Source organism: Oncorhynchus keta, chromosome 34, assembly GCF_023373465.1.
Source record: "Oncorhynchus keta strain PuntledgeMale-10-30-2019 chromosome 34, Oket_V2, whole genome shotgun sequence".
Lineage (NCBI taxonomy): Eukaryota > Metazoa > Chordata > Actinopteri > Salmoniformes > Salmonidae > Oncorhynchus > Oncorhynchus keta.
This window is the reverse complement of record NC_068454.1, coordinates 59,707,674-59,731,595: the sequence shown is the minus strand read 5'-3', so window position 1 is coordinate 59,731,595 and position 23,922 is coordinate 59,707,674. Positions and strand designations below refer to the sequence as shown.

General features: G+C 44.6%; 1 protein-coding gene across 3 annotated transcripts in view; it reads left to right on the top strand.

Annotated features, from left to right (window-relative positions):
* Positions 1–23,922, top strand: part of si:dkey-24p1.1 (uncharacterized protein LOC556718 homolog) — a 37,464-nt gene that overhangs the window by 9,599 nt on the left and 3,943 nt on the right. Inside the window, exons 2-16 of one of the 3 annotated variants that reach the window (XM_035750792.2) lie at positions 2,602–2,681; positions 14,460–14,855; positions 14,972–15,253; positions 15,629–15,883; positions 16,090–16,356; positions 18,196–18,489; positions 18,817–19,128; positions 19,272–19,541; positions 19,917–20,183; positions 20,877–20,958; positions 21,114–21,186; positions 21,298–21,461; positions 21,765–21,822; positions 22,246–22,349; positions 23,127–23,205. In XM_035750792.2, coding sequence (XP_035606685.1) covers positions 2,618–2,681; positions 14,460–14,855; positions 14,972–15,253; positions 15,629–15,883; positions 16,090–16,356; positions 18,196–18,489; positions 18,817–19,128; positions 19,272–19,541; positions 19,917–20,183; positions 20,877–20,958; positions 21,114–21,186; positions 21,298–21,461; positions 21,765–21,822; positions 22,246–22,349; positions 23,127–23,205 — 2,967 coding nt within the window. In that variant the 5' untranslated portion in view covers positions 2,602–2,617. The remainder of the gene's footprint in view (positions 1–2,601; positions 2,682–14,459; positions 14,856–14,971; positions 15,254–15,628; positions 15,884–16,089; positions 16,357–18,195; positions 18,490–18,816; positions 19,129–19,271; positions 19,542–19,916; positions 20,184–20,876; positions 20,959–21,113; positions 21,187–21,297; positions 21,462–21,764; positions 21,823–22,245; positions 22,350–23,126; positions 23,206–23,922) is intronic. The other 2 variants (XM_035750793.2, XM_035750794.2) reach the window with 2 other exon arrangements.

Below are 23,922 nucleotides of genomic sequence, written 5' to 3'. Positions count from 1 at the left end.
AGCGAGATAGTATGTTCAACCTTTTGGCAGCTATCTTAAGAAAAGCCATGCATGAAACATGAAATGTGAATGTTAAATTTTATTTTTTTATTTTTAATTTTACCTTTATTTAACCAGGCAAGTCAGTTAAGAACATATTCTTATTTTCAATGACGGCCTGGGAACAGTGGGTTAACTGCCTGTTCAGGGGCAGAACGACAGATTTGTACCTTGTCAGCTCGGGGGTTTGAACTCGCAACCTTCCGGTTACTAGTCCAACGCTCTAACCGCTACGCTGCCGCCCCAAATTAGATCTATAAACGTTTTACGAGTGGCTCAGCTGTCTAAGGCACTGCATCGCAGTTCATGAGGCATCACTACAGACCAGGAGACTCATGAGGCGGCGAACATTTGGCCAGCATCGTCCAGATTAGGGGAGGGTTTGACCGGACAGAATTTCCTTGTCCCATCACGCTCTAGTGACTCCTTGTGGACGACAGCTGGATGGTGAAGTAGAACTGACAGCATTTTTCTCTACTTTGCAGATATGAAACAAACAGATCATATCAGTGAAAAATATAAAATTCCCAGTTTATGCTACAAAACAAATGTCTTAACCTCTTGCTCCTACCTGACACGCAGGCGTCCCATCTAGACATCTGGAAATGCAAATGCGCTACGCTAAATGCTAATAGTACTAGTTAAAACTCAAACGTTCATTAAAATACACATGCAGGGTATTGAATTAAAGCTACACTCGTTGTGAATCCAGGCAACAAGTCAGATTTTTAAAATGCTTTTCGGCGAAAGCATGAGAAGCTATTATCTGATAGCACGTAACACCCCAAAAGACCCGCAGGGGACATAAACAAAATAATTAGCATAGTCGTCGCTACACAAACCGCACAAATAAAATATAAAACATTCATTACCTTTGACCATCTTCTTTGTTGGCACTCCTAGATGTCCCATAATCACTATTGGGTCTTTTTTTCGATTAAATCGGTCCATATATAGCCTAGATATCGATCTATGAAGACTGTGTGATAAACGAAAAAAAATTGCGTCTTATAACGTAACGTCATTTTTTTAAATTAAAAAAGTTGACGATAAACTTTCACAAAACACTTCGAAATACTTTTGTAATGCAACTTTAGGTATTAGTAAACGTTAATAAGCGATCAAATTGATCACGAGGCGAAGTATATTCTTTAGCTGTCGGTCTGGAAATAATGTCGGGTAAACCTCAACCAAAATATCCGGTCGGAGACCAGAAGAAATGCGCTGCCTTGCATCTGTTTGACCAAGAATCAAATAGTAGGCAAATGACAAGACTCTAGACAACGTGTGGAAGCTGTAGGTATTGCAACCTCAGCCCCATTAAATGTGGTTCACCTTTATCAATGGGTTCAAGTCGCGCATGGATATATTTTTCCATGTTCAGTGATCAGATTTTCCTGCACTTTTCGATGAAACGCACGTTCTGTTATAGTCACAGCCGTGATTTAACCAGTTTTATAAACGTCTGAGTGTTTTCTATCCACACATACTAATCATATGCATATACTATATTCCTGGAATGAGCAGCAGGGCGCTGAAATGTTGCGCGATTTTTAACAGAATGTTCGAAAAAGTAGGGGGTAGGAGTAACAGGTTAAGAGGTTTTAAAAATCTGTAATTTTTGAATCAACATTCCATGACATTGGACCGTTGTCCTCACATCATCGGAACAGGAAGTTATATTGTCGTCAAGGGCTTATATAGGAAGGGAGAGGAGAGGCGTGTTTGAAAAGTTTTATAGCCCATGTCCCTTCATAGGGACAGGCCACTGATTGAGCAGAGCCCTGTCTTATGAAAACCCAATTCTCACATTTTAGAAGCTAAAATCACATTTCATCCCATCATGAATAATTTCATATTCAAACATTTAAATTGAACAACAATTCCATGTGAATCCGATAACTCTGATGTGTAGACTTTCCACTGTAGAGTTTGTGTCATCTTATCATTGATGAGAATGTCTCAGATGACAACCAAACTGACATCATATTCAATAAGTACCACCGCATATGTTCAATTGTTCGGATTACCAGAATATAGTTATTTTCCCTTTACCTTCTGATTTTCCCAGAATCTCTATATTAACCAAGGTTTTTGCAAATGTAACATCAGTAGGGTAGAGAGGAAAAAGGGGGGAAGAGGTATTTATGACTGTCATAAACCCCAGGCCAATGTCATGACACTGTCTACTTAACCAGTGAACCAGAGAGGCATATGCAGCTGAGATATGCTTTGCACACACACACACACACACACACACACACACACACACACACACACACACACACACATATGTACTTACGTACATACTTACGTACGTACGTATGCACGCACACACGCACACACACACACACACACACGCACACACACACACACACACACACACACACACACACACACACACACACACACACACACACACACACACACACACACACACACACACACACACACACGTGCATACACAGGTACACACACACCCACATATGTACTTACGTACGTACGCACGCACACACACACACACACACACACACACACACTAATAGTATGTTTCTACTACAGATATCCAGTAATAGTCATGATACTCAAGAGAACAGTTGCAATGTTCCATTTCTTGACAGTCCTTCTGATGCTGTTAAATGGTAGGTGAACATTTTATCTTCTTTAGTTACATATGAAATATACCGTGCATTCAGAAAGTATTCAGACCCCTTGACTTTTCCCACATTTTGTTACTTTACAACATTCTAAAATTGATTAAATTGTTTATTTCAGGTTTGTATAAATTTGAGCAAATATTATATTTACATAGGTATTCAGACCCTTTAGTCAGTACTTTGTTGAAGCACCTTTGGCATCGATTACAGCTTTGAGTCTTCTTGGGTGTGCCGCTACAAGCTTGGCACACATGTATTTGGAACATTTTCCCATTCTTCTTTGCAGATCCTCTCAAGGTCTGTCAGGTTGGATGATAAGCTCCGCTGCACAGCTATTTTCAGATCTCTCCAGAGATATTTGATTGGTTTCAAGTCCGGGCTCTGGCTGGGTCAATCAAGGACATTCAGAGACTTGTCCCGAAGCCACTCCTGCATTTTCTTGGCTGTGTGCTTAGGGTCATTGTCCTGTTGGAAGGTGAACCTTTACCCCAGTCTAAGGTCCTGAGCGCTCTAGAGCAGGTTTTCATCAAGGATCTCTCTGTACTCTCTGCTCCGTTCATCTTTCCCTGGATTCTGACTAGTCGCCCAGTCCCTGCCGCTAAAAACATCCCCACACCATGACGTTGCCACCACCATGCTTCACCGTAGGCATGGTGCCAGGTTTCCTCCAGACATTATGCTTGGCATTCAGGCCAAAGAGTTCAATCTAGGTTTCATCAGACCAGGGAATCTTGTTTTTGCTCTGACATGCACTGTCAACTGTGGGATCTTATATCATGTCCAACAATAGAATTTTCCACAGATAGACTCCAATCAAGTTGTAGAAACATCTAAAGGATGATCAATGGAAACAGGATGCACCTGAGCTCCATTTTGAGTCATATAGCAAAGGATCTGAATACTTATGTAAATAAGGTATTTCTGTTTTTTATTTTCAATACATTTACAAACATTTCTAAAAAACATTTTTCGCTTTTTCGTTATGTGGTATTATGTGTAGATTTTTGAGAAAAACAATGGATTTAATCATTTTTCAAATAAGGATGTAAAGTTACAAAATGTGGAAAAGGTCAAGGGGTCTGAATACTTTCCTGTCACTCCTGCTCCCGCTCTTCCTCACTGGCGCTCAAGGGCACCAGGCTTCCCAGCACTACACACACCTGCCACCATCATCACACACACCTGCTTCCCTCGTCAAGCGCATCAGAGATTAATTGGACTCATATGGGCTCAATCACCTGTGTTATTACCTCCCCTATATCTGTCTGTTTCCCGCTTCAGCATTAATTGTCGTATGTCTTTGTATTACTCGGTTCTGACGCGGTTTCTGTCCTGTTCCATGTCTGTGCCAAATTAAATGTTCACTCTCCGTACCTGCTTCTCATCTCCAACGTCGGTTCTTACACTTTCCGAATGCACTGTAACTGTTACTGTCAGGTACACTGAAAACCATATATTCCATATCATTTTATAAATGTTTCAATTGCTTTGGTGCTATTTTTGAAGTATGAGGTGGATTTTCAAAACTCTTAGTACAAAACTCCAAACTGGTAACGCTTGTAACACAGCAAGTCTCATATTCAAAACATTTTATTGTGCCTTCATTTTGTTTGGTCATATCTTTCACCACACCATTTTTGGTCCAACATATACATTTACTGTGAAATACCATGGGAACATTGATTTAATCACCAAAACACAACATAATCATCTCTTCTCAATGGAGTTATTAACCAGTTAATCCAATAGCAAAAAATGCAAGATACATACACTATATATACAAAAGTATGAAGAAACCCCTTCAAATGAGTGGATTTGACTATTTCAGCCACATTTATAAAATCGAGCACACAGCCCTGCAATCTCCATAGACAACCATTGACAGTATACTGGCATTACTGAAGTGCACGGTGACTTTCAACATGGCATCGTTATAGGATGTCACCTTTCCAACAAATCAGTTCATCAAATTTCTGCTCTGCTAGAGCTGCCCTGTCAACTGTAAGTGCTGTTATTGTGAAGTGGAAACGTAAAGGAGCAACAACGGCTCAGCCACGAAGTGGTAGGCCACACAAGCTCACAGAATGGGACCGCTGAGTGCTGAAGAACATAGCGAGTAAAAATCGTCTGTCGTCAGTTGCAATGTCAGCACAAGACCTTTGTGATGGAAGCTTCATGAAATAGGTTTCCATGGGCGAGCAGCCGCACACAGGCCTAAGATCACCATGCGCAATGCCAAGCGTCGGCTGAAGTGCTGTAAAGCTCACCGCCATTGGACTTGAATTACGCTTCACCATCTGGCAGTCCGAAAGACAAATTTGAGTTTGCCAGATGCCAGGAGAACACTATGCATAGTGCCAACTGTAAAGTTAGCTGGAGGAGGAATAATGGTCTGGGGCAGTTTTCGGTTCAGGTTCGGGATAGGCCCCTTAGTTCCAGTGAAGAGAAATCTTGACGCTACAGCATACAATGACATTCTAGACAATGCTGTGCTTCCAACATTGGAACGCTGACTGCGAGCCAGCCCTAATCGCCCAACATCAGTGTCTGACCTCACTAATGTTCTTGTGGGTGAATGGGAGCAAGTCACCGCAGTACTGTTCCAACATCTAGTGGAAAGCCTTCCCAGAAGATTGGAGGCTGTTGTAACAGCAAAGGGGGGACCAACTTCTTATTAATGCCCATGATTCTGGAATGAGATGTTCAATGAGCAGGTGTCCACATATGTTTGGTCATGTGGTGTATTTCAAAATTGCCTTTTGAATGTAATACGCTACGGTACAGTAAATTACAGGACGTTTTCACACCCATCAAAATGGACTGAAAATCCCATTTCCAAACTTTCTATCCCATGTGTGATCAAAACATTGATGCAAAAAAGTATGCATTGTTAATATAAAATGACACTTTAAAATCATAACAGGAACTAGTTTTAATCAAGCCTGTCTAGATAATTTGGCCATAGGCTCTCATCAACATCACAGTAAATGTCCTCATTGTTCAAGCACCTGGGGAAAAACCTTTAGGCACGGTGAATCTAAGCCCTACATACTGTCGGTCTGGATTGATGTCATTGCATGCCTCATCCATAGCCTGAAAGAGGGTGACACACTCATAGGGAAGGCAATCATACACCTGTATTGTAATCATATATGGTATTTTACAGTATTGTAGTGTACTTATCTATTGTAGTGGTTGTGTGTGGCTCAGTTAGTAAGAGCATGGCACTAGCAACATCTGAGTTTTGGGTTTGATTTTCAAAGGGGTCACATACGAAAATGTGTAGACCCACTGTGACTTACTTTGGACAAAAGTGCTTGCACGTTTAAACACACACACACACCATCAGAGGAGCTCCGTCTTGCCGAGGTTCAGCTTGAGGTGGGGATCCGTCATCCACACTGATATGTCTGCCAGACATGCAGAGATGCGATTCACCACCTGGTCAAAGGGGGAAAGGAGAAGATTAATTGTGTGTCGTCTGCATAGCAATGATAGGAGAGACCATGTGAGGTTATGACAGAGCCAAGTGACTTGGTGTATAGCGAGAATAGGAGAGGGCCTAGAACAGAGCCCTGGGGGACACCAGTGGTGAGAGCGCGTGGTGAGGAGACAGATTCTCGCCACGCCACCTGGTAGGAGCGACCTGTCAGGTAGGACGCAATCCAAGCGTGGGCCGCGCCGGAGATGCCCAACTCGGAGAGGGTGGAGAGGAGGATCTGATGGTTCACAGTATCGAAGGCAGCCGATAGGTCTAGAAGGATGAGAGCAGAGGAGAGAGAGTTAGCTTTAGCAGTGCGGAGCGCCTCCGTGATACAGAGAAGAGCAGTCTCAGTTGAATGACTAGTCTTGAAACCTGACTGATTTGGATCAAGAAGGTCATTCTGAGAGAGATAGCGGGAGAGCTGGCCAAGGACGGCACGTTCAAGAGTTTTGGAGAGAAAAGAAAGAAGGGATACTGGTCTGTAGTTGTTGACATCGGAGGGATCGAGTGTAGGTTTTTTCAGAAGGGGTGCAACTCTCGCTCTCTTGAAGACGGAAGGGACGTAGCCAGCGGTCAGGGATGAGTTGATGAGCGAGGTGAGGTAAGGGAGAAGGTCTCCGGAAATGGTCTGGAGAAGAGAGGAGGGGATAGGGTCAAGCGGGCAAGTTGTTGGGCGGCCGGCCGTCACAAGAAGCGAGATTTCATCTGGAGAGAGAGGGGAGAAAGAGGTCAGAGCACAGGGTAGGGCAGTGTGAGCAGAACCAGCGGTGTCGTTTGACTTAGCAAATGAGGATCGGATGTCGTCGACCTTCTTTTCAAAATGGTTGACGAAGTCATCTGCAGAGAGGGAGGAGGGGGGAGAGGAGGATTCAGGAGGGAGGAGAAGGTGGCAAAGAGCTTCCTAGGGTTAGAGGCAGATGCTTGGAATTTAGAGTGGTAGAAAGTGGCTTTAGCAGCAGAGACAGAGGAGGAAAATGTAGAGAGGAGGGAGTGACAGGATGCCAGGTCCGCAGGGAGGCGAGTTTTCCTCCATTTCCGCTCGGCTGCCCGGAGCCCTGTTCGGTGAGCTCGCAATGAGTCGTCGAGCCACGGAGCGGGAGGGGAGGACCGAGCCGGCCTGGAGGATAGGGGACATAGAGAGTCAAAGGATGCAGAAAGGGAGGAGAAGAGGGTTGAGGAGGCAGAATCAGGAGATAGGTTGGAGAAGGTTTGAGCAGAGGGAAGAGATGATAGGATGGAAGAGGAGAGAGTAGCGGGGGAGAGAGAGCGAAGGTTGGGACGGCGCGATACCATCCGAGTTGGGGCAGTGTGGGAAGTGTTGGATGAGAGCGAGAGGGAAAAGGATACAAGGTAGTGGTCGGAGACTTGGAGGGGAGTTGCAATGAGGTTAGTGGAAGAACAGCATCTAGTAAAGATGAGGTTGAGCGTATTGCCTGCCTTGTGAGTAGGGGGGAAATGTGAGAGGGTGAGGTCAAAAGAGGAGAGGAGTGGAAAGAAGGAGGCAGAGAGGAATGAGTCAAAGGTAGACGTGGGGAGGTTAAAGTCGCCCAGAACTGTGAGAGGTGAGCCGTCCTCAGGAAAGGAGCTTATCAAGGCATCAAGCTCATTGATGAACTCTCCGAGGGAACCTGGAGGGCGATAAATGATAAGGATGTTAAGCTTGAAAGGGCTGGTAACTGTGACAGCATGGAATTCAAAGGAGGCGATAGACAGATGGGTAAGGGGAGAAAGAGAGAATGACCACTTGGGAGAGATGAGGATCCCGGTGCCACCACCCCGCTGACCAGAAGCTCTCGGGTGTGCGAGAACACGTGGGCGGACGAGGAGAGAGCAGTAGGAGTAGCAGTGTTATCTGTGGTGATCCATGTTTCCGTCAGTGCCAAGAAGTCGAGGGACTGGAGGGAGGCATAGGCTGAGATGAACTCTGCCTTGTTGGCCGCAGATCGGCAGTTCCAGAGGCTACCGGAGACCTGGAACTCCACGTGGGTCGTGCGCGCTGGGACCACCAGATTAGGGTGGCATTTTTGTGGAGCGTTTGTATGGTCTGTGCAGAGAGGAGAGAACAGGGATAGACAGACACATAGTTGACAGGCTACAGAAGAGGCTACGCTAATGCAAGGAGATTGAATGACAAGTGGACTAAATGTTCAGAAAGTTAAGCTTACGTAGCAAGAATCTTATTGACTAAAATGATTAAAATGATACAGTACTGCTGAAGTACGCTAACTGGCAGTGGCTGCGTTGTTGACACTACACTAATCAAGTCGTTCCGTTGAGTGTAATAGTTTCTACAGTGCAGCTATTCGGGGCTAGCTGGCTAGCTAGCAGTGTTGATTACGTTACGTTAAAAGAATGACAATAGCTGGCTAGCTAACCTAGAAAATCGCTCTAGACTACACAATTATCTTTGACACAAAGACGGCTATGTAGCTAGCTATGTAGCTAGCTACGATCAAACAAATCAAACCGTTGTGCTGTAATGAAATGAAATGAAAATGTGATACTACCTGTGGAGCGAAGCGGAATGCGACCGGGTTGTTGAGTGGGAAGTTATATTCCAGACGTTGGCTAGCTGTTAGCTAGCTAGCAGTGTCTCCTACGTTAAGGACAACAAATAGCTGGCTAGCTAACCTCGGTAAATTAAGATAATCACTCTAAGACTACACACTCTAAACTACACAATTATCTTGGATACGAAGACAGCAAAGACAACTATGTAGCTAGCTAACACTACACTAGTCGTTCAGTTACGGAGTCAACTACCTGCCTGAGCTTCCTCTCAGTGCTGAGCTTCCATCTCAATTGGTTTGAGGTCGGTTGATTGTGGAGGCCAGGTTATCTGATGCAGCACTCCGTCACTCTCCTTCTTGGTCAAATAGCCCTGTTGAAAAACAAATGACAGTCCCACTAAACGTAAACCAGATGTGATGGCGTATTGCTGCAGGATGCTGTGGTAGCAATGCTGGTTAAGTATCCCTTGAATTCTAAATAAATCAGGAACAGTGTCAACAGCAAAGCACCATCACACCACCTCTCCATGCTTCACAGTGGGAACCACACATGCAGAGATCATCAGTTCACCTACTCTGCTTCTCACAAAGACTCGGCGGTTGGAACCAAAAATCTCAAATTTGGACATCTTGGCCCAATCAAGTTTCTTCTTATTGGTATCCTTTAGTATTGGCTTCTTTACAGCGATTCGACCATGAAGGCCTGATTCACGCATTCTCCACTGAACAGTTGATGTCGAGATGCATCTGTTACTTGAACTCTGTGAAGCATTTATTTGGGCTGCAATTTCTGAGGCTGGTAACTCTAATATACTTATCCTCTGCAGCAGAGGTAACTCTTCCTTTCCTGTGGCTGTCCTCGTGAAAGCCAGTTTCATCATAGCTCTTGATGTTTTTTTTGACTGCACTTGAAGAAACTTTCAAATGTTCCGGATTGACTAACATTCATGTCTTAAAGTAATGATGGACTGTCACTTCTCTTTTCTTATTTGAGCTGTTCTTGCCATAATATGGACTTGGTCTTTTACCAAATAGGGCTATCTTCTGTATACCACCCTACCTTGTCACAACACAGAAGACAAAGAACAGTGAGACACAGGCTTAAATCTTAGACACACGGAAGGTAGGGTGAATACGGAGGGTACGGGGTAACACAAGATGGACAGCAGTGGAACTCAGGACTCTGGAGATGGGAAAGAACCAATGAAACGAGGGGACAGTTTGACGGACTCTACCCGAAGGGGCAGGTCCCGTGTAGACAACCATACCCTCTGCCCAACGCGGTAGCGAGGAGTTGGGGTTCGGCAACGGTCCGCTTATAGCCGCCCTGGCTCTTCACCAGGTACGTTGACAGTGGCGGACAAACATCTGGGCCGAGGGTACGCTGACCTCCTGCTCTTGTTCAGGGAAGAGTAGAGGCTGATACCTCATGGAGCACTCGAAAGAGAGTCCTGTGGAGAGTCCCGTGGAAGAACTGGGAAGAGTGTTCCGGGCATACTCCACTCAAACCAGTTGGCGGCTCCAGGTAGTGGAGTTGGTCTAGACCAGGCACCTTAAGGTGGTCTCCAGGTCTTGATTGGCTTGCTCCGATTCACCATTAGTTTGGGGATGGAATCCGGATGACAGGCTGGCCGATGACCCAAAACTGAGACGAGAACTGAGGACACCGTTTGGAGACCATGTCTACCGGGAGTCCATGGACCCGGAAGACATGCCTCACTATAAGCTGGGCCTTCTCCTTGGCAAAAGGTAGTTAGGGGAGAGGGATGAAATGGGAAGCCTTGGAGAACTGGTCGACTTCCATCAGAATGACAGTGTTGCCATCAGACGGAGGGAGCCCAGTGACAAAGTACAGAGATATGAGACCAAGGACGTGGCTGCAGTAAGCCAGAAGGAGCTTGCCGTGGAGTCTTGTTTTGAGCACACACAGTGCATGTGGTGACGAAGGCAGAGACGTCAGGGACCATTGTGGGCCACCAGAAACGTTGTCGAAGGAAGGCTAGTGTACGATGGGACCCTGTATGACAGGTCAGCCTGGAGGAATGAGTCCATTCCAGGACCCGGGACCGGACTGGATTAGGGACAAAGAGCCAGTTAGTCAGGCCCCCTTCGGGTCCAGGCTAGGAGCGTTGTGCCTCGAAGGTTCTCAATACCCCAATCCACAGTGGCAGCAAAGCATGAGGTAGGAAGAATGGTTTCAGAGGTCGAGGGTGTGGCAGAGGAACTGTATAGGTGGGAGAGCGTGTCAGGCTTCACATTCTTTGACCCTGGGCAGTAGGAGATGGTGAAGTTAAATCTGGTGAACAAGAGGGCCCACCGGGCCTGCCTGGCGTTGAGGCGCTTGGCTGTACGGTGATATTCCAAGTTTTTATGGTTGGTCCAGACCAGGAATGGCTGCTCTGCTCCTTCCAGCCAGTGCCTCCACTCTTCCAATGCCATCTTCACTGCCAGGAGTTCTCGGTTGCCAACATCGTAGTTCCTTTCAGCAGGATTGAGACGATGGGACAGGAATGCACAGGGATGAAGCTTCTGGTCCTGGGAAGATCGCAGGGACAGGATGGCCCCCACTCCAACATCCGAAGCATCCACTTCCACCACAAATTGACGCGAGGGGTCCGGATGGATGAGGATAGGTGCTCTTGTGAACCGATGCTTCAGGTCCACAGAGGCTTTGCTGACAGCTGGAGACCATTTGAACAGTACCTTGAGAGAGGTGAGTGCCAAGAGGGGGACCGCCAGGGTGCTGTAAACCCAAACGAAATGGCAGTAGAAGTTTGTAAATCCAAGAAATTGTTGAAACTGCACCCTGGACGTTGGTTGAGGTCAATCCACTACTGCTTTCACCTTTCCAGGATCCATCTGAACATGGTCTTCAGCAATGACATATCCCAGAAAGGTGATTGTAGAGCGGTGAAACGCACACTTCTCGGCTTTCACAAACAGTTGGTTCTCCAGGAGGCGCTGAAGGACCTGTCTGACATGAAGAACATGTTCTTGTGCAGATCGGGAAAAAAGCAGGATGTCATCAAGGTACATGAACACAAACCCGTTTAGCATGCCCCGAAGCACATCATTATCCAAAGCCTGGAAAACAGCGGGGGCCTTGGTGAGTCCAAATGGCATGACCTGGTACTCAAAATGTCCACTGGCTGTGTTGAAGGCTGTCTTCCACTCTTCCCCCTCGCGTATCTGAACCAGGTGGTAGGCATTTAGAAGGTCCAACTTAGAAAATATGGTGGCCCCCTGGGGAGGTTCAAATGCCGAGGAGAGGTAGGGGGTAAATATTCTTGACAGTAATGTCGTTAAGTCCCCGGGAGTCAATGCACGGACGCAGGTTCTTGTCCTTCTTCTCCACAAAGAAAAACCCTGCACCTGTAGGAGATGCAGACGGATGGACGGCCCCAGTGACCAGAGAATCCTCTATGTACTCCTCCATAGCTTTGGTCTCTGGTCCGGACAGAGAATACAACAGACCCTGAGGTGGTGTAATGCTTGGGAGAAGGTCAATAGCACAGTCATAAGGATGGTGCGGGGGAAGGGAATTAGCACGTGCCTAACTGAAGACCTCCAGGAGGTCATAGTACTCAGTGGGAACAGCAGAGACATCCACAGTCTTGCTAACGTTCTGAGGAAGACGACTTGGGGAAGGCTGTACTGCTTGAAGGCAGTGGGAATGACAAAATGGGCTCCAACCCAGGATGGAGCTTGTGGTCCAGTCAATCACAAGATTGTGTTTTTGTAGCCAGGAAAATACCAAAACGACTGGAACATGGGGAGATGCAATGAGGAGGAACTGTATGGTCTCACTGTGGTTGCCAGAAACCTGTAATTGAACGGGCACAGTAATATGGGTGACTTCCCCTATAGAGCGGCCGTGGGCACAGAGAGAGGCACAGAGAGAGGCTGAGTGGGAATACCAAGCTCAGAAGCTATCGTGGCATCCATATGACATTCATCAGCCCCAGAGTCAATGACCACTCAGAGAGACTTGGATTGGTCTCCTATGCAGGTGATGGAATTAGGGAACTCCCAGTCTAATTCACCATAGCACTGGTACCCACTCGAGACAAGGGTTTCCTAACAGGACAGGTAGCTAGCTATAAAGGGTCCTGCCCCTCCACAGTGCAGAAAACAATTACTGTTCATCCTCCGTGAATGTTCCCCAACTGACAACCTAGCTCTTTCCAACTGCACAGGCTCAGGAGTATCCAACTCACCCATCGTAGATTCACGGGAGGGCTCAGGTGGCTTCAAATCCTCTCGGAAAAGCTGCCTTCGGAAACTTCATAGATTCAAGGAGCCATAGCGAGTGCACTAGTGTGCCCGAGACCAGACCTCCTCTCACTCATACGTTCCATTAGGCGTCCATCGATTTTTATGGTTAGAGCGATAAGGGAGTTGAGGTCCAGAGGTAATTCCCGAGCAGCTAGCGCATCCTTGACATCCTCAGATAATTTGTGCAGAAAATTATCAGAAAGAGACTCCGGATACCAGGCACTCTCGGTGGCCAACGTGAGAAAAATCAACCGTGTAGTCTGCCACACTTAAGGAGTTTTGACGTAAGTCAAGCAGTTTACTGACCACCTTTCTCCCAGATACTGGAGACTCAAATACCTTTCTCACCTCTGCCATAAATTCCTCCAGATGACCACAAATTGTAGATTGTTGCTCCTAAACTGCCCAGGAGAGCGCCCTTCCCAACATAAGCGTAATGATATACGCTATCTTCGATTGGTCTGAAGGAAACGAAGATAGCTGTAGCTCAAAAATAAGTGAGCACTGAGAAAGAAAACCTTGGCAGGCACCAGGATTCCCCGAATATCGCCCTGGAGGAGGGAGGCAGGGTTCTCAGGGAGCCGGGATAGGCTGTACCAACTCACCACAGAGAGGGAAAAAATGACTAGGTGATTGGGGTTTTTCAGTGGCAGGCAGCCTCTGAGATAACAGCATCCAGAACAGGCAAGGGTCAAAACTGGGAGGACTAGAAAGGAGGACTAGATAGCAAAGGCAGGAGTACAGGAAAACCACTGGTGGACTTGGAACATACAAGACAAACTGGCACAGAGAGACCGGAATCACAGTGATAAATACACTGACACAGAGAGACAGGAAACACAGGGATAAATACACTGGAGAAAACAAGCGACACCTGGAGGGGGTGGAGACAATAACGAGGACAGGTGAAACTGTTCAGGGTGTGACAGTACATCTCTGATCTTGTCAATATCTGATTTTTTTTTTTGTTAATGCGAATATAATCAGAATAGTCATCATCATAATAGTACATTAAAGTATCATACTTTATATGTTAATACATTACAAACATACATTTTCATTTTGTAGTTCTCAAAATCTGTCCTAGACCAACCAATTTAAAGTCTATAGGTTTACCAAACGGTTAAGGGATTATAAATTAACAGCGGTCGGATTCATTAATTGTGAACTGTATTTGAACAAATGAGAAGACTCAAGAATGAGAATATCAACAGTAATGCGAGCATTGCATTGTGAAAAGCAATTACTCTCTATGAACATGTGAAACATTCAACTAGATGAAACACTGATTAAATTTGGTGAAAAAGTGACTGCACGATTTTGTGTGTTGTACTTAGTCTACTGAAAATGTGCTTAGAGGTTTGAACTGCCTTTTTGATAAATCGGTCCTGAGTTTTGTACTAAGTGTTGTAAAAATGTACCATATACTTGTGACAATTGCATACAAAAAAAACTGTACTATTCTAATCTTGCTTTCCTCTTGGTCCATCATAGTTCCTGTTTGCAATCTTGAAACACCCATCAAAATAACTGGAGAGCACTTGGCCGCAAAGGAAGGTTCCTGCATTACAATCAAATGCACTGTTACCAGCTTGATGAAACATGAACAAGATCAATGGTTTTGGATGAAAAATGCCAAGTGGAATGACATCATGAAGGACTTCACTGGCACAATTGTAATCAGTAACACGAAGGCCCAAACTACTGCCCCTGAATTTGCAGACAGAGTAAAGTACATTGGTTCTGTGAATTTTGGACAGGTCACACAAAGCGACTGCAGCCTACTCATCAACAACCTGGAAAAGACTGACAGTGGGATCTACACATTCAGATATATAGGAAAGAATGACAAATGGATGACTGAAGCAGGTCTGAATCTTACAGTTGAAGGCAAGTTCACCTTACAGATACATCTGGATATCAATTCCCAATAATAATCACCGCTATTCGATTGACAGTGTTGTAATGTACAATATATGTCTCTGTCTGATGTCTTGCCACTGTAGATGACCCGTGCCAGGTTAGAGTTCAGAAGTTGAACAATTCAACAGTTATAGAGTCTGCGCCTGTGACCTTTCGATGCTTCACGTCAGGGGCATGTGGATCACACCCAGAGTTCACAGGGCTTGGTCAGACCGTAATGCCTGTTCACACCTCCGAGGGTACCCGCGCAAGCAGTGTGGTCAGCTTTAATGCTAGCTGGCAGGATGATGGGAGGGTGCTCTCCTGTCAACCACAGGGGACCAAAGACCAGTGTGTGAGCAAGAGCATCAAGCTGACGGTTGAATGTGAGTTCATTACGGACTTTCTAGTTCAAACTGTGTTCATCGAATCGCGAAAGTTCAGCGTTACAGCGTGATTGACATTTAAAGGCAATGTTCCTGTGTTAGCAGAGACTGCATTCACGTTAAACGCTGCATATATGTCGTCTTAAATCGGGAATTACCTTTAAATTTATATCCCACAATCTCTACCGCTTCAGCGACACAGATAAGAGTAAAGTGCTTGATTAGCCTTATCATAACCATTGCATTATTTTTGTTTCAAACCTTTTTTACTACGAAGAAATCACCCTACTAATTTGATTTGATGTTTTGTGCTTCTTGTTTTCAGAGTCGAGCCATTTCTATGATCACTTGACTTTTTTGTCTTCTCTTTAAAAGATGCCCCTAAGGAGACAAAGGCAGTTGTACATTTGTCAACTGTAAAGGAAGGACAGCCGGTCACCCTCACTTGTTCCAGCAGAGGGCACCCAAATGCTACTTACTCCTGGTTTAAAGACAGTCAAAAGACCCAATTCAGGGGAAAAGAATTGTTGATCCAATCTACCACATCTACACACAGCGGGAATTACTACTGCGAAGCTGTAAACCAACATGGGACCCAAAACTCAAACGTTGTTACAATCAATGTTAAATGTGAGATATTCCTTATTTGTGTCATCCAGATATACATTTTGTATCATAGGGAAATGAAATCGAGGAAGAATTCCTTTAAATAATGTTTTAGGCCGTCTCTATCTCACATCCATGCTCATATACATTGTGGAATTGACTTTTTGATACATAGACAATGAAGGCAGCCGACACAGTTTTTATTCAATTGCAATACTCTTCTCTTTCAGATGCTCCTGCCGGAGTGCACATTGAAACAAATAAGGATCGATCTACAATCAAAGAAGGAGACAAAATCAAATTAACTTGCGTGGCGAAAAGCAACCCTGAAGCGCATTCATGGTCTTGGTTCAAAGACAACAAAAAAATAACCAATGCTTTAAAGGAGTATACCTTCAGTAGTGTACAGCCAGATGACGGAGGACGTTACTCCTGTGAGGCGAGGAATGATGTTGGCAGGGGAAGGTCATCATCAAGATATCAGATAACCGTTTCCTGTACGTCTTTTGCCGTTTTAGCATGTTCAAACACTGTACAGGGAACAACAATTATCAATTAAAATGGTATGCTGAATGTCAAATTCTTACATCCATCCAATATCAATATCAGGAACTACTCAGTTATATACACGGTGCTGAATAAATTAATATACAGTACCAGTCACAAGTTTGGACACACCTAGTTATTCAAAGTTTTTTTTTATTTTTACTATTTTCTACATTGTAGAATAATAGTGAAGACATCAAAACTATGAAATAACACATATGGAATCATGTAATAACCACAAAAGTGTTAAAACAAATCAAAATATATTTTATATTTGAGATTCTTTAAAGTAGCCACCCTTTGCCTTGATGACAGCTTTGCTCACTCTTGGCATTCTCACAGCCTGTTTCATGAGGTAGTCACCTGGAATACATTTTAATTAACAGGTGTGCCTTGTTACACGCTAATTTGTGGAATTTCTTTCCTTCTTAATGCGTTTGAGCCAATCAGTTGTGTTGTTACAAGGTAGGGGTTGTGAAGAACATAGCCCTATTTGGTAAAAGACCAAGTCCATATTATGGCAAGAACAGCTCAAATAAGCAAAGAGAAACGACTGTCCATCATTACTTCAGGACATGAAGATCAGTCAATCCGGAACATTTCAAGAAATGTGAAAGTTTCTTCAAGTGCAGTCGCAAATACCGCCAAGCACTATGATGAAACTGTCTCTCATGAGGACTGCCACAGGAAAGGATGTTACCTCTGCTGCAGAGGATAAGTTCATTAGAGTTAACTGCACATCAGTTTGCAGCCCAAATAAATGCTTCACAGAGTTCAAGTACCAGACACATCTCAGCATCAACTGTTCAGAGGAGACTGCATGAGACCACGTGAATCAGGCCTTCATCGTTGAATTGCAGCAAAGAAACCACTACTAAAGGACAAGAAACACGAGCAATGGACATTTGACTGGTGGAAATGTGTCCTTTGGTCTGTGGTTCCCACCATGAAGCATGGAGTAGAAGGTGTGATGGTTTGGGGGTGCTTTGCTGGTGACACTGTCAGTGATTTATTTAGAATTCAAGGCACACTTAACCAGCATGGCTAGCACATCATTCTGCAGCGATACGGCATCCCATCTGGTTTGTGCTTCGTGGGACTATTGTTTGTTTTTCAACAAGACAATGACCCAACACGCCTCCAGGCTGTGTAAGGGCTATTTGACCAAGAAGGAGAGTGATGGAGTGATGCATCAAATGACCTGGCCTCCACAATCACCCAACCTCAACCCAATTGAGATGGTTTGGGATGAGTTGGACCGCAGGAAAAGCAGCCAACAAGTGAACAGGATTTTTTTTATTTTAACTAGGCAAGTAAGTTAAGAACAAGTTCTTATTTACAATGACGGCCTACCCCGGGAATACCTTAACAACGCTCGGCCAATTGTGCGCCGCCATATAGGACTCCCAATCACAGCCAGTTATGATACAGCCTGGAATCAAACCAGAGTCTGTAGTGACGCCTTTAGCACTGAGATGCAGAGCCCTAGACTGCAGCACCACTCGGGAGCCCATACATGGGAAGTCCTACAAGACCAGGTGAAGCTGGTTGAGAGAATGCCAAGAGTGTGAAAGCTGTCATCAAGGCAAAGGGTGGCTACTTTGAAAAATCGAAAATATATTTTGATTTGTTTCATACTTTCTTTGGTTACTACATGATTCCATATTTGCTAATTCATATTTTTGATGTCTTCATTATTAGAAAATAGTAAAAAATAAAGAAAACCCTTTGAATGAGTAGGTGTGTCCAAACTTTTGATTGATACTATATATATATCTTATCCTTTGCAGATGTTCCAAGAAACACTCACATCACCCAAAGCGGAGGTTCCCACGACAACCAGGTGAAGGCAGGTTCTCAGCTATGTCTCACCTGTGCGACTGAGGCCCATCCTGCCCCCAGTGTCTACACCTGGTACCACCATAGTGGAGTATTACCACATAGACTAAGCTCCATCACAGGCCCCAAACATACCCTACTCTTGGTTAGGGTGGGCGTAACAGACGAGGGGTGTTACATTTGTAGGGCCACCAATGACATCGGCACGGGACAGAACAGCAGCATGTCATGCTTCCGTGTTCTATGTGAGTATTATTCATCACAGCTGTAAAAGCTGTTCTTATTGTATAAATGCATCCAGATCTCATATCATAGCCTCCTCTTACTCGGTATCCGAGCACTGCTGAGCCCATTTCACCTCTCAAAAAGAACAGCTAATTGATTAATAGATGTCATAGTATATATTTTGGTTAGCTTATTCATGATGACGTTTTACACATGGCAGCCTCTGTGTTCATGTTTGTGTTCATATTTGAAACGTGTATCTACAGTCCTCTCTGACAAACATTTGAATAGGTACAATTAAATATTTGAATAGGTGTTTTTTTTCAAAGCTCTCCTCCTCTCTACAGATGGCCCAACCAAACCAGTGCTTTCTATGGTGCGCACGGCCCAGGAGGGCCACCTGGTTAGTATCAACTGCACCGTGCAGAGTTTCCCAGACTCTCAGCTCACTCTGACATGGACTCCCCGTCCCTCTGTCTCACCAATGTCTAGCTCCCTTCTTCAAATGCAGCCTCAACCAGTTCTTGGGTTCCTCCAACATTCTACCAATGTTGTCCGGGGTTCTTTTAATGTTACATTCCTGCAAGGAGGGGTTTACACCTGTCGAGCCCAGAACTCTGAGGGGAGGAGCATCACAGAGGAGGAGCTGGAGATTACATGTGAGTACAATGCATCGTCATCACCGTCGTCACCGTCATCACCGTCATCATCCTTCTATTATTATTATGATGAAATAGTCAAACATGTTTGATTTCCAAGATAAACATTTTCCATGATGCTTTCTCTGCTATGACACCTATAGACAGCCCCAAAAATGTGATGGCCTCTGCTCACCCTGACACGGTCCTGACTGAAAACAGCCAGCTGGTTCTTACCTGCACGGCTCATTCCAATCCCCATGCCACCAAATACACCTGGATCCAGATCAGCGCAGGAGAGACCAGGGTAGTGGGGTGGGTCCAGAAGTTGACGGTGATGTCCACAACCCCATCCCATAGTGGACTGTACAGGTGCACTGCCCAGAACTCCTTAGGAACTGGGAAATCGCAACAGGTTGAAGTTAAAGTCAAGTGTGAGTACATCTCTGTCGCCGCTTTATGACAACTACCCGTAGGATATACACCCTATGTAGATCTGAGAGGAATTAATAGATATTAATAAGGTGATAATTCCACCTGGCCTATCAGAGGGCAAGATGGAGGGAGATGAACCATACTGCTTACTGCAATCCTCTCAGATCTACATTTGGGATCAGCGTCATCCTTTCAAATGGGTTCAGGTCCTCTGTAACTTTCTGGAATAAAGACTTAAGTGGTCATTTGTGTAGAGCTTGAATTTATGTTCTTCTAATACTATAACTAAAGACAATTCAACACAAGGAAAATGCAAATGCATATTTCTATTCAAATGTATAAGAATCGTTTTCTTCCATTATCTTCCATCGCAGATGCTCCAAAGCTCACAAAGGTCATTCACAACATGACCAACAGGTGGCAGAGTGATGGGGGGAGCCCTGTGGCACTGACCTGCCACAGTCACAGTTACCCCCCTGTCAACAGCTACAAGTGGTACAGGCTGGTCGAGGAAAGGGAGCATTTCATCATCAATCACCAGAACATCACTGTCCACCCGGACAAGCCCGGGACGTACTACTGTGTTGCTACCAATGACATGGGGGGGAAAGAATCTGGAAGAGTCAAGCTGTTTCTCAACCGTGAGTGCATAGTGACTGACAGCCAAATCAATAGAGTACAGAAGTGTGACTTATTCTGACTAACATTTTTACCTCAGTATTTCTATCTCACTTTTGATATTCATCTGAGGCCTACACTCTTAGACAAAAAGGGTTCCAAAAGAGGTTTTCAGCTATCCCCATAAGATAACCCTTTTTGGCTCCAGATAGCACCCTTTTTGGCTCCAGATAGCACCCTTTTTGGCTCCAGATAGCACCCTTTTTGGCTCCAGATAGAACCCTTTTTGGCTCCAGATAGCACCCTTTTTGGCTCCAGATAGAACCCTTTTTGGCTCCAGATAGAACCCTCTGTAGAAAAGGTTTCTACCTAGAACCAAATAGGGTTCTTCAAAGGGTTCCCCTATGGGGACAGCCGAAGAACCCTTCAAGGTTCTAGATAGCACCCTTTCTAAGAGTGTTGCATATTTCATCCTCCCCCTGATATGCTACCTAAATGTATGAATCAATGATGATACAGGCCTTAAAAACCATCCTTCAAGATGCTAAATGTATTGTATCCATACAGTAAGACAGTATGTAACAACACGTAGGTGGCATTGGCATTTTAAGTCACAGTTCCACACAAAATGCCAAAGACTGTAGCCAGAGTCTGAATGGTCCAATATTGATCCATTTCTCTTTATCGTTACTCCTCCCTCTGTTCTCTCATCGCAGGAAGTGTCTTCCATGTCCTCTCTCTGGTCCTTCCTTTCTGCTGTGTTCCGCTTCTTCTTTTACTCATCTTTCTGGTCTACAGGTGAGTCCTCTGTCAACACTTACTCACTTCACTCCTCTTATTTATAAAACACATATATTTCTTAACCATACGTATTGACTACAGTTAGTAATGACTGGAAACTCACCACAACACCGTTTGTGTGAAATATACACTTTTTGTTTTGCGTTTTTCAGACACAAGAGAATCAAATCGATCCATCAGGGGACATCACATAAACTGCCTTGTTGTGTTCACTTTGGTTTTCTGGTACTGTAACATTCCACAAATACTGCATTATTCTCTTCTATTTATTCTGTAGTTCATTTTGTGAAAATCCCTAGTTAATTGTACGTGTGTGTGTGTGTGTGTCACCGTCAGGGCTGGCGTAATGGCACAAGTGAGAACCTGGTGAGTGAAGGGGGTGCAGCGGCATCAGACCCCCCGGGGAGCAGCAGAGATCAGCTGTACCACCCGTACCACCCAGAGCCCCTGCCCCAACCGCAGCATCCCCATCCCAGCAGGACGTCGGGTCCAGACAGCACGTAAGAGCATAAGACATGTTCTCACACAGACAAGATCACACTGTAGACAAACACACATAAGCACCCACGTTTGTATGCACACGTGCACACAGAGACACACACGTCTGGATGGGCAGACATACGCAAGTCTCAATGAGACCATTTAGCAGGCCTCCCTCACATACAATGGGATTCCATTATACTAGTTACTGTGGATCACCACTACTTTCTGTCTCAGTTTGAACATCTAGAGGACGATATAGACCTGTGTCTACTTGTCAGTCTTGGCAGAGTGATTTAATTGTTTTTTTTTCTTCTTTAAAGGTCCACCTCTGACATATACACTGCATACAGTGTTCTGAAGGTACCAGGTGGAAAGCAGGTGAGAGAAATCGAACAGTGTTGTTGAAGGGATGAAATATGGAGGAGAGAGGCCTTTATATGCTGTATATACTGTAACTCTACAGTTTACTCAATCAATGACTATTACAATTCACAACATGACGTCAAAAATGCCTGAGCGTAGTGGCAGGTAGCCTAGTGGTAAGAGCGTTGGGCCAGTAGCGAAAGGTTGCTAGATCAAAACCCCAAGCTGACAAGGTAAAAATCTGTTGTTCTGACTTTGAGCAAAGCAGTTAATCCACTGTTCCTAGGCTGTCATTGTAAATAAGAATTTGTTCTTAACTAACTTGCCTAGTTAAATATAAACATATAAGTAGCATATACATTGTACAGTAATGAAGAGATGAACTAACTATTTCAATTCTTGACATTCTCTTTAATGCATTCCATCTAATTTATTCAGGGTCTTTCACCAAGCCATCCAATCAGAAACAAAGATGAACACACTGGACACACGCAGGAACCTGAAGTCAACTATGCGTCGCTGCAATTCAGGGGCCAGGAGATGTAAGATTGAACATTTTTCTGAGAATGTGGGGAGGGCAGATGAAACCAGGATAGATTCAAATTAAAACTCATCACATTGGCCTCCTGAGTAGGGCAGCGGTCTAAGGCACTGCATCGCAGTGCTAGAGGCGTCACTATAGACCCGGGTTCGATCCCGGGCTGTGTGGCAGCAGGCTGTGACTGTGAGACCCATGAGATGGCGCACAATTGGCCCAGCATTGTCTGGGTTAGGGCAGGGTTTGGCCGGCCGGGATGTCCTTGTCCCATCGTGCTCTAGCTACTCCTTGTAACTTACGGGTTAAGCGAGCAGTGTGTCAAGAAGCAGTGCGGCTTGGAGGATGCATGGCTCTCAATCTTCACCTCTCCCGAGTCCGTATGGTAGTTGCAGCAATTGGACAAGACTGTAACTACCAATTGGATATCAATTATAACAAGAAAAAACAAATCACTTCACATTTGCAGTGCGGTGTCCATTTTAGGGCACCCCCAGGCTCAAGCCTAACCCTTTGAGGCTGAGGCTGTCCTAAAATCAACACCGTACTACAGTACAGTAGAGAGCATTCTTCAGTCATTCCAAAAGGTGAATGCATATGATGTGGGAAAAGACACAAATGACCTCAAATACATCATGAATTGATATTACCATCATGTAGTAATGTATTGAAACCACTCATGTGAAAATGACTGTAGTAGTCGACCAAAACGTACGTAGGGAAATAACCTGATGAGACAACAGATATGAGTCAAACGCTTACAATGACACAACTTGTCTTCCAGGGGTAGCTTGGGTCCTAGAGACCAAGCGAGAGAGGATGACGTCTATGCTAAGGTTGGCAAGCCAAAGCTGAAGGAAAAGGTCAGTCAACCGTAATAACAGATGTGTAAACCAAAACAATGGGCAACATCACACATGGGCCCTTATGCCATGAAGTTACACTGTAAGGTCATTGATCACCCGAATGTCATTATTCAGCGTTACACTGTAACTGCAGCTAAGATAGGCCTGCATATAATAATGAGTCAATTTAAAGGAAGCTAGTCAAATTCTGCTTCAATTTAATTATTTGTATAGTTACTCTGTAACTCTGTAACCACATGAACTGAATATAAAGTTAAACTAAACATTGCGAATGGAAACTTTGAAGTTACAAAACTCCACTGTTACTGAAACAGGATATTGAGGTAAGAGTACACAGAGATCCTGTAAATGACGTAATTCTATTTGTGGTGCATCTTACATCATAGAAAATGTGTAGTAGGAGAAATACTGATGTAAAAAAAAGCAAGAGGACATTTTAGAAGGATGTTTGTACAGACAGTCCAGCAGTAGCAGAAGGGGGTATCACAGCCGCAAAGAAAATGGGAAAATGACTTAATGTGTTTTACTGGACCTTGATGTTAGCACTTGATAGTTTGGAAAAGGCAAATGAACTCGTACAGCGTTAAGATATTTGATAAGAATAATTTTGAAAAAAATATGACTGCCCAAGACAATACAGTGCCTTGCGAAAGTATTCGGCCCCCTTGAACTTTGCGACCTTTTGCCACATTTCAGGCTTCAAACATAAAGATA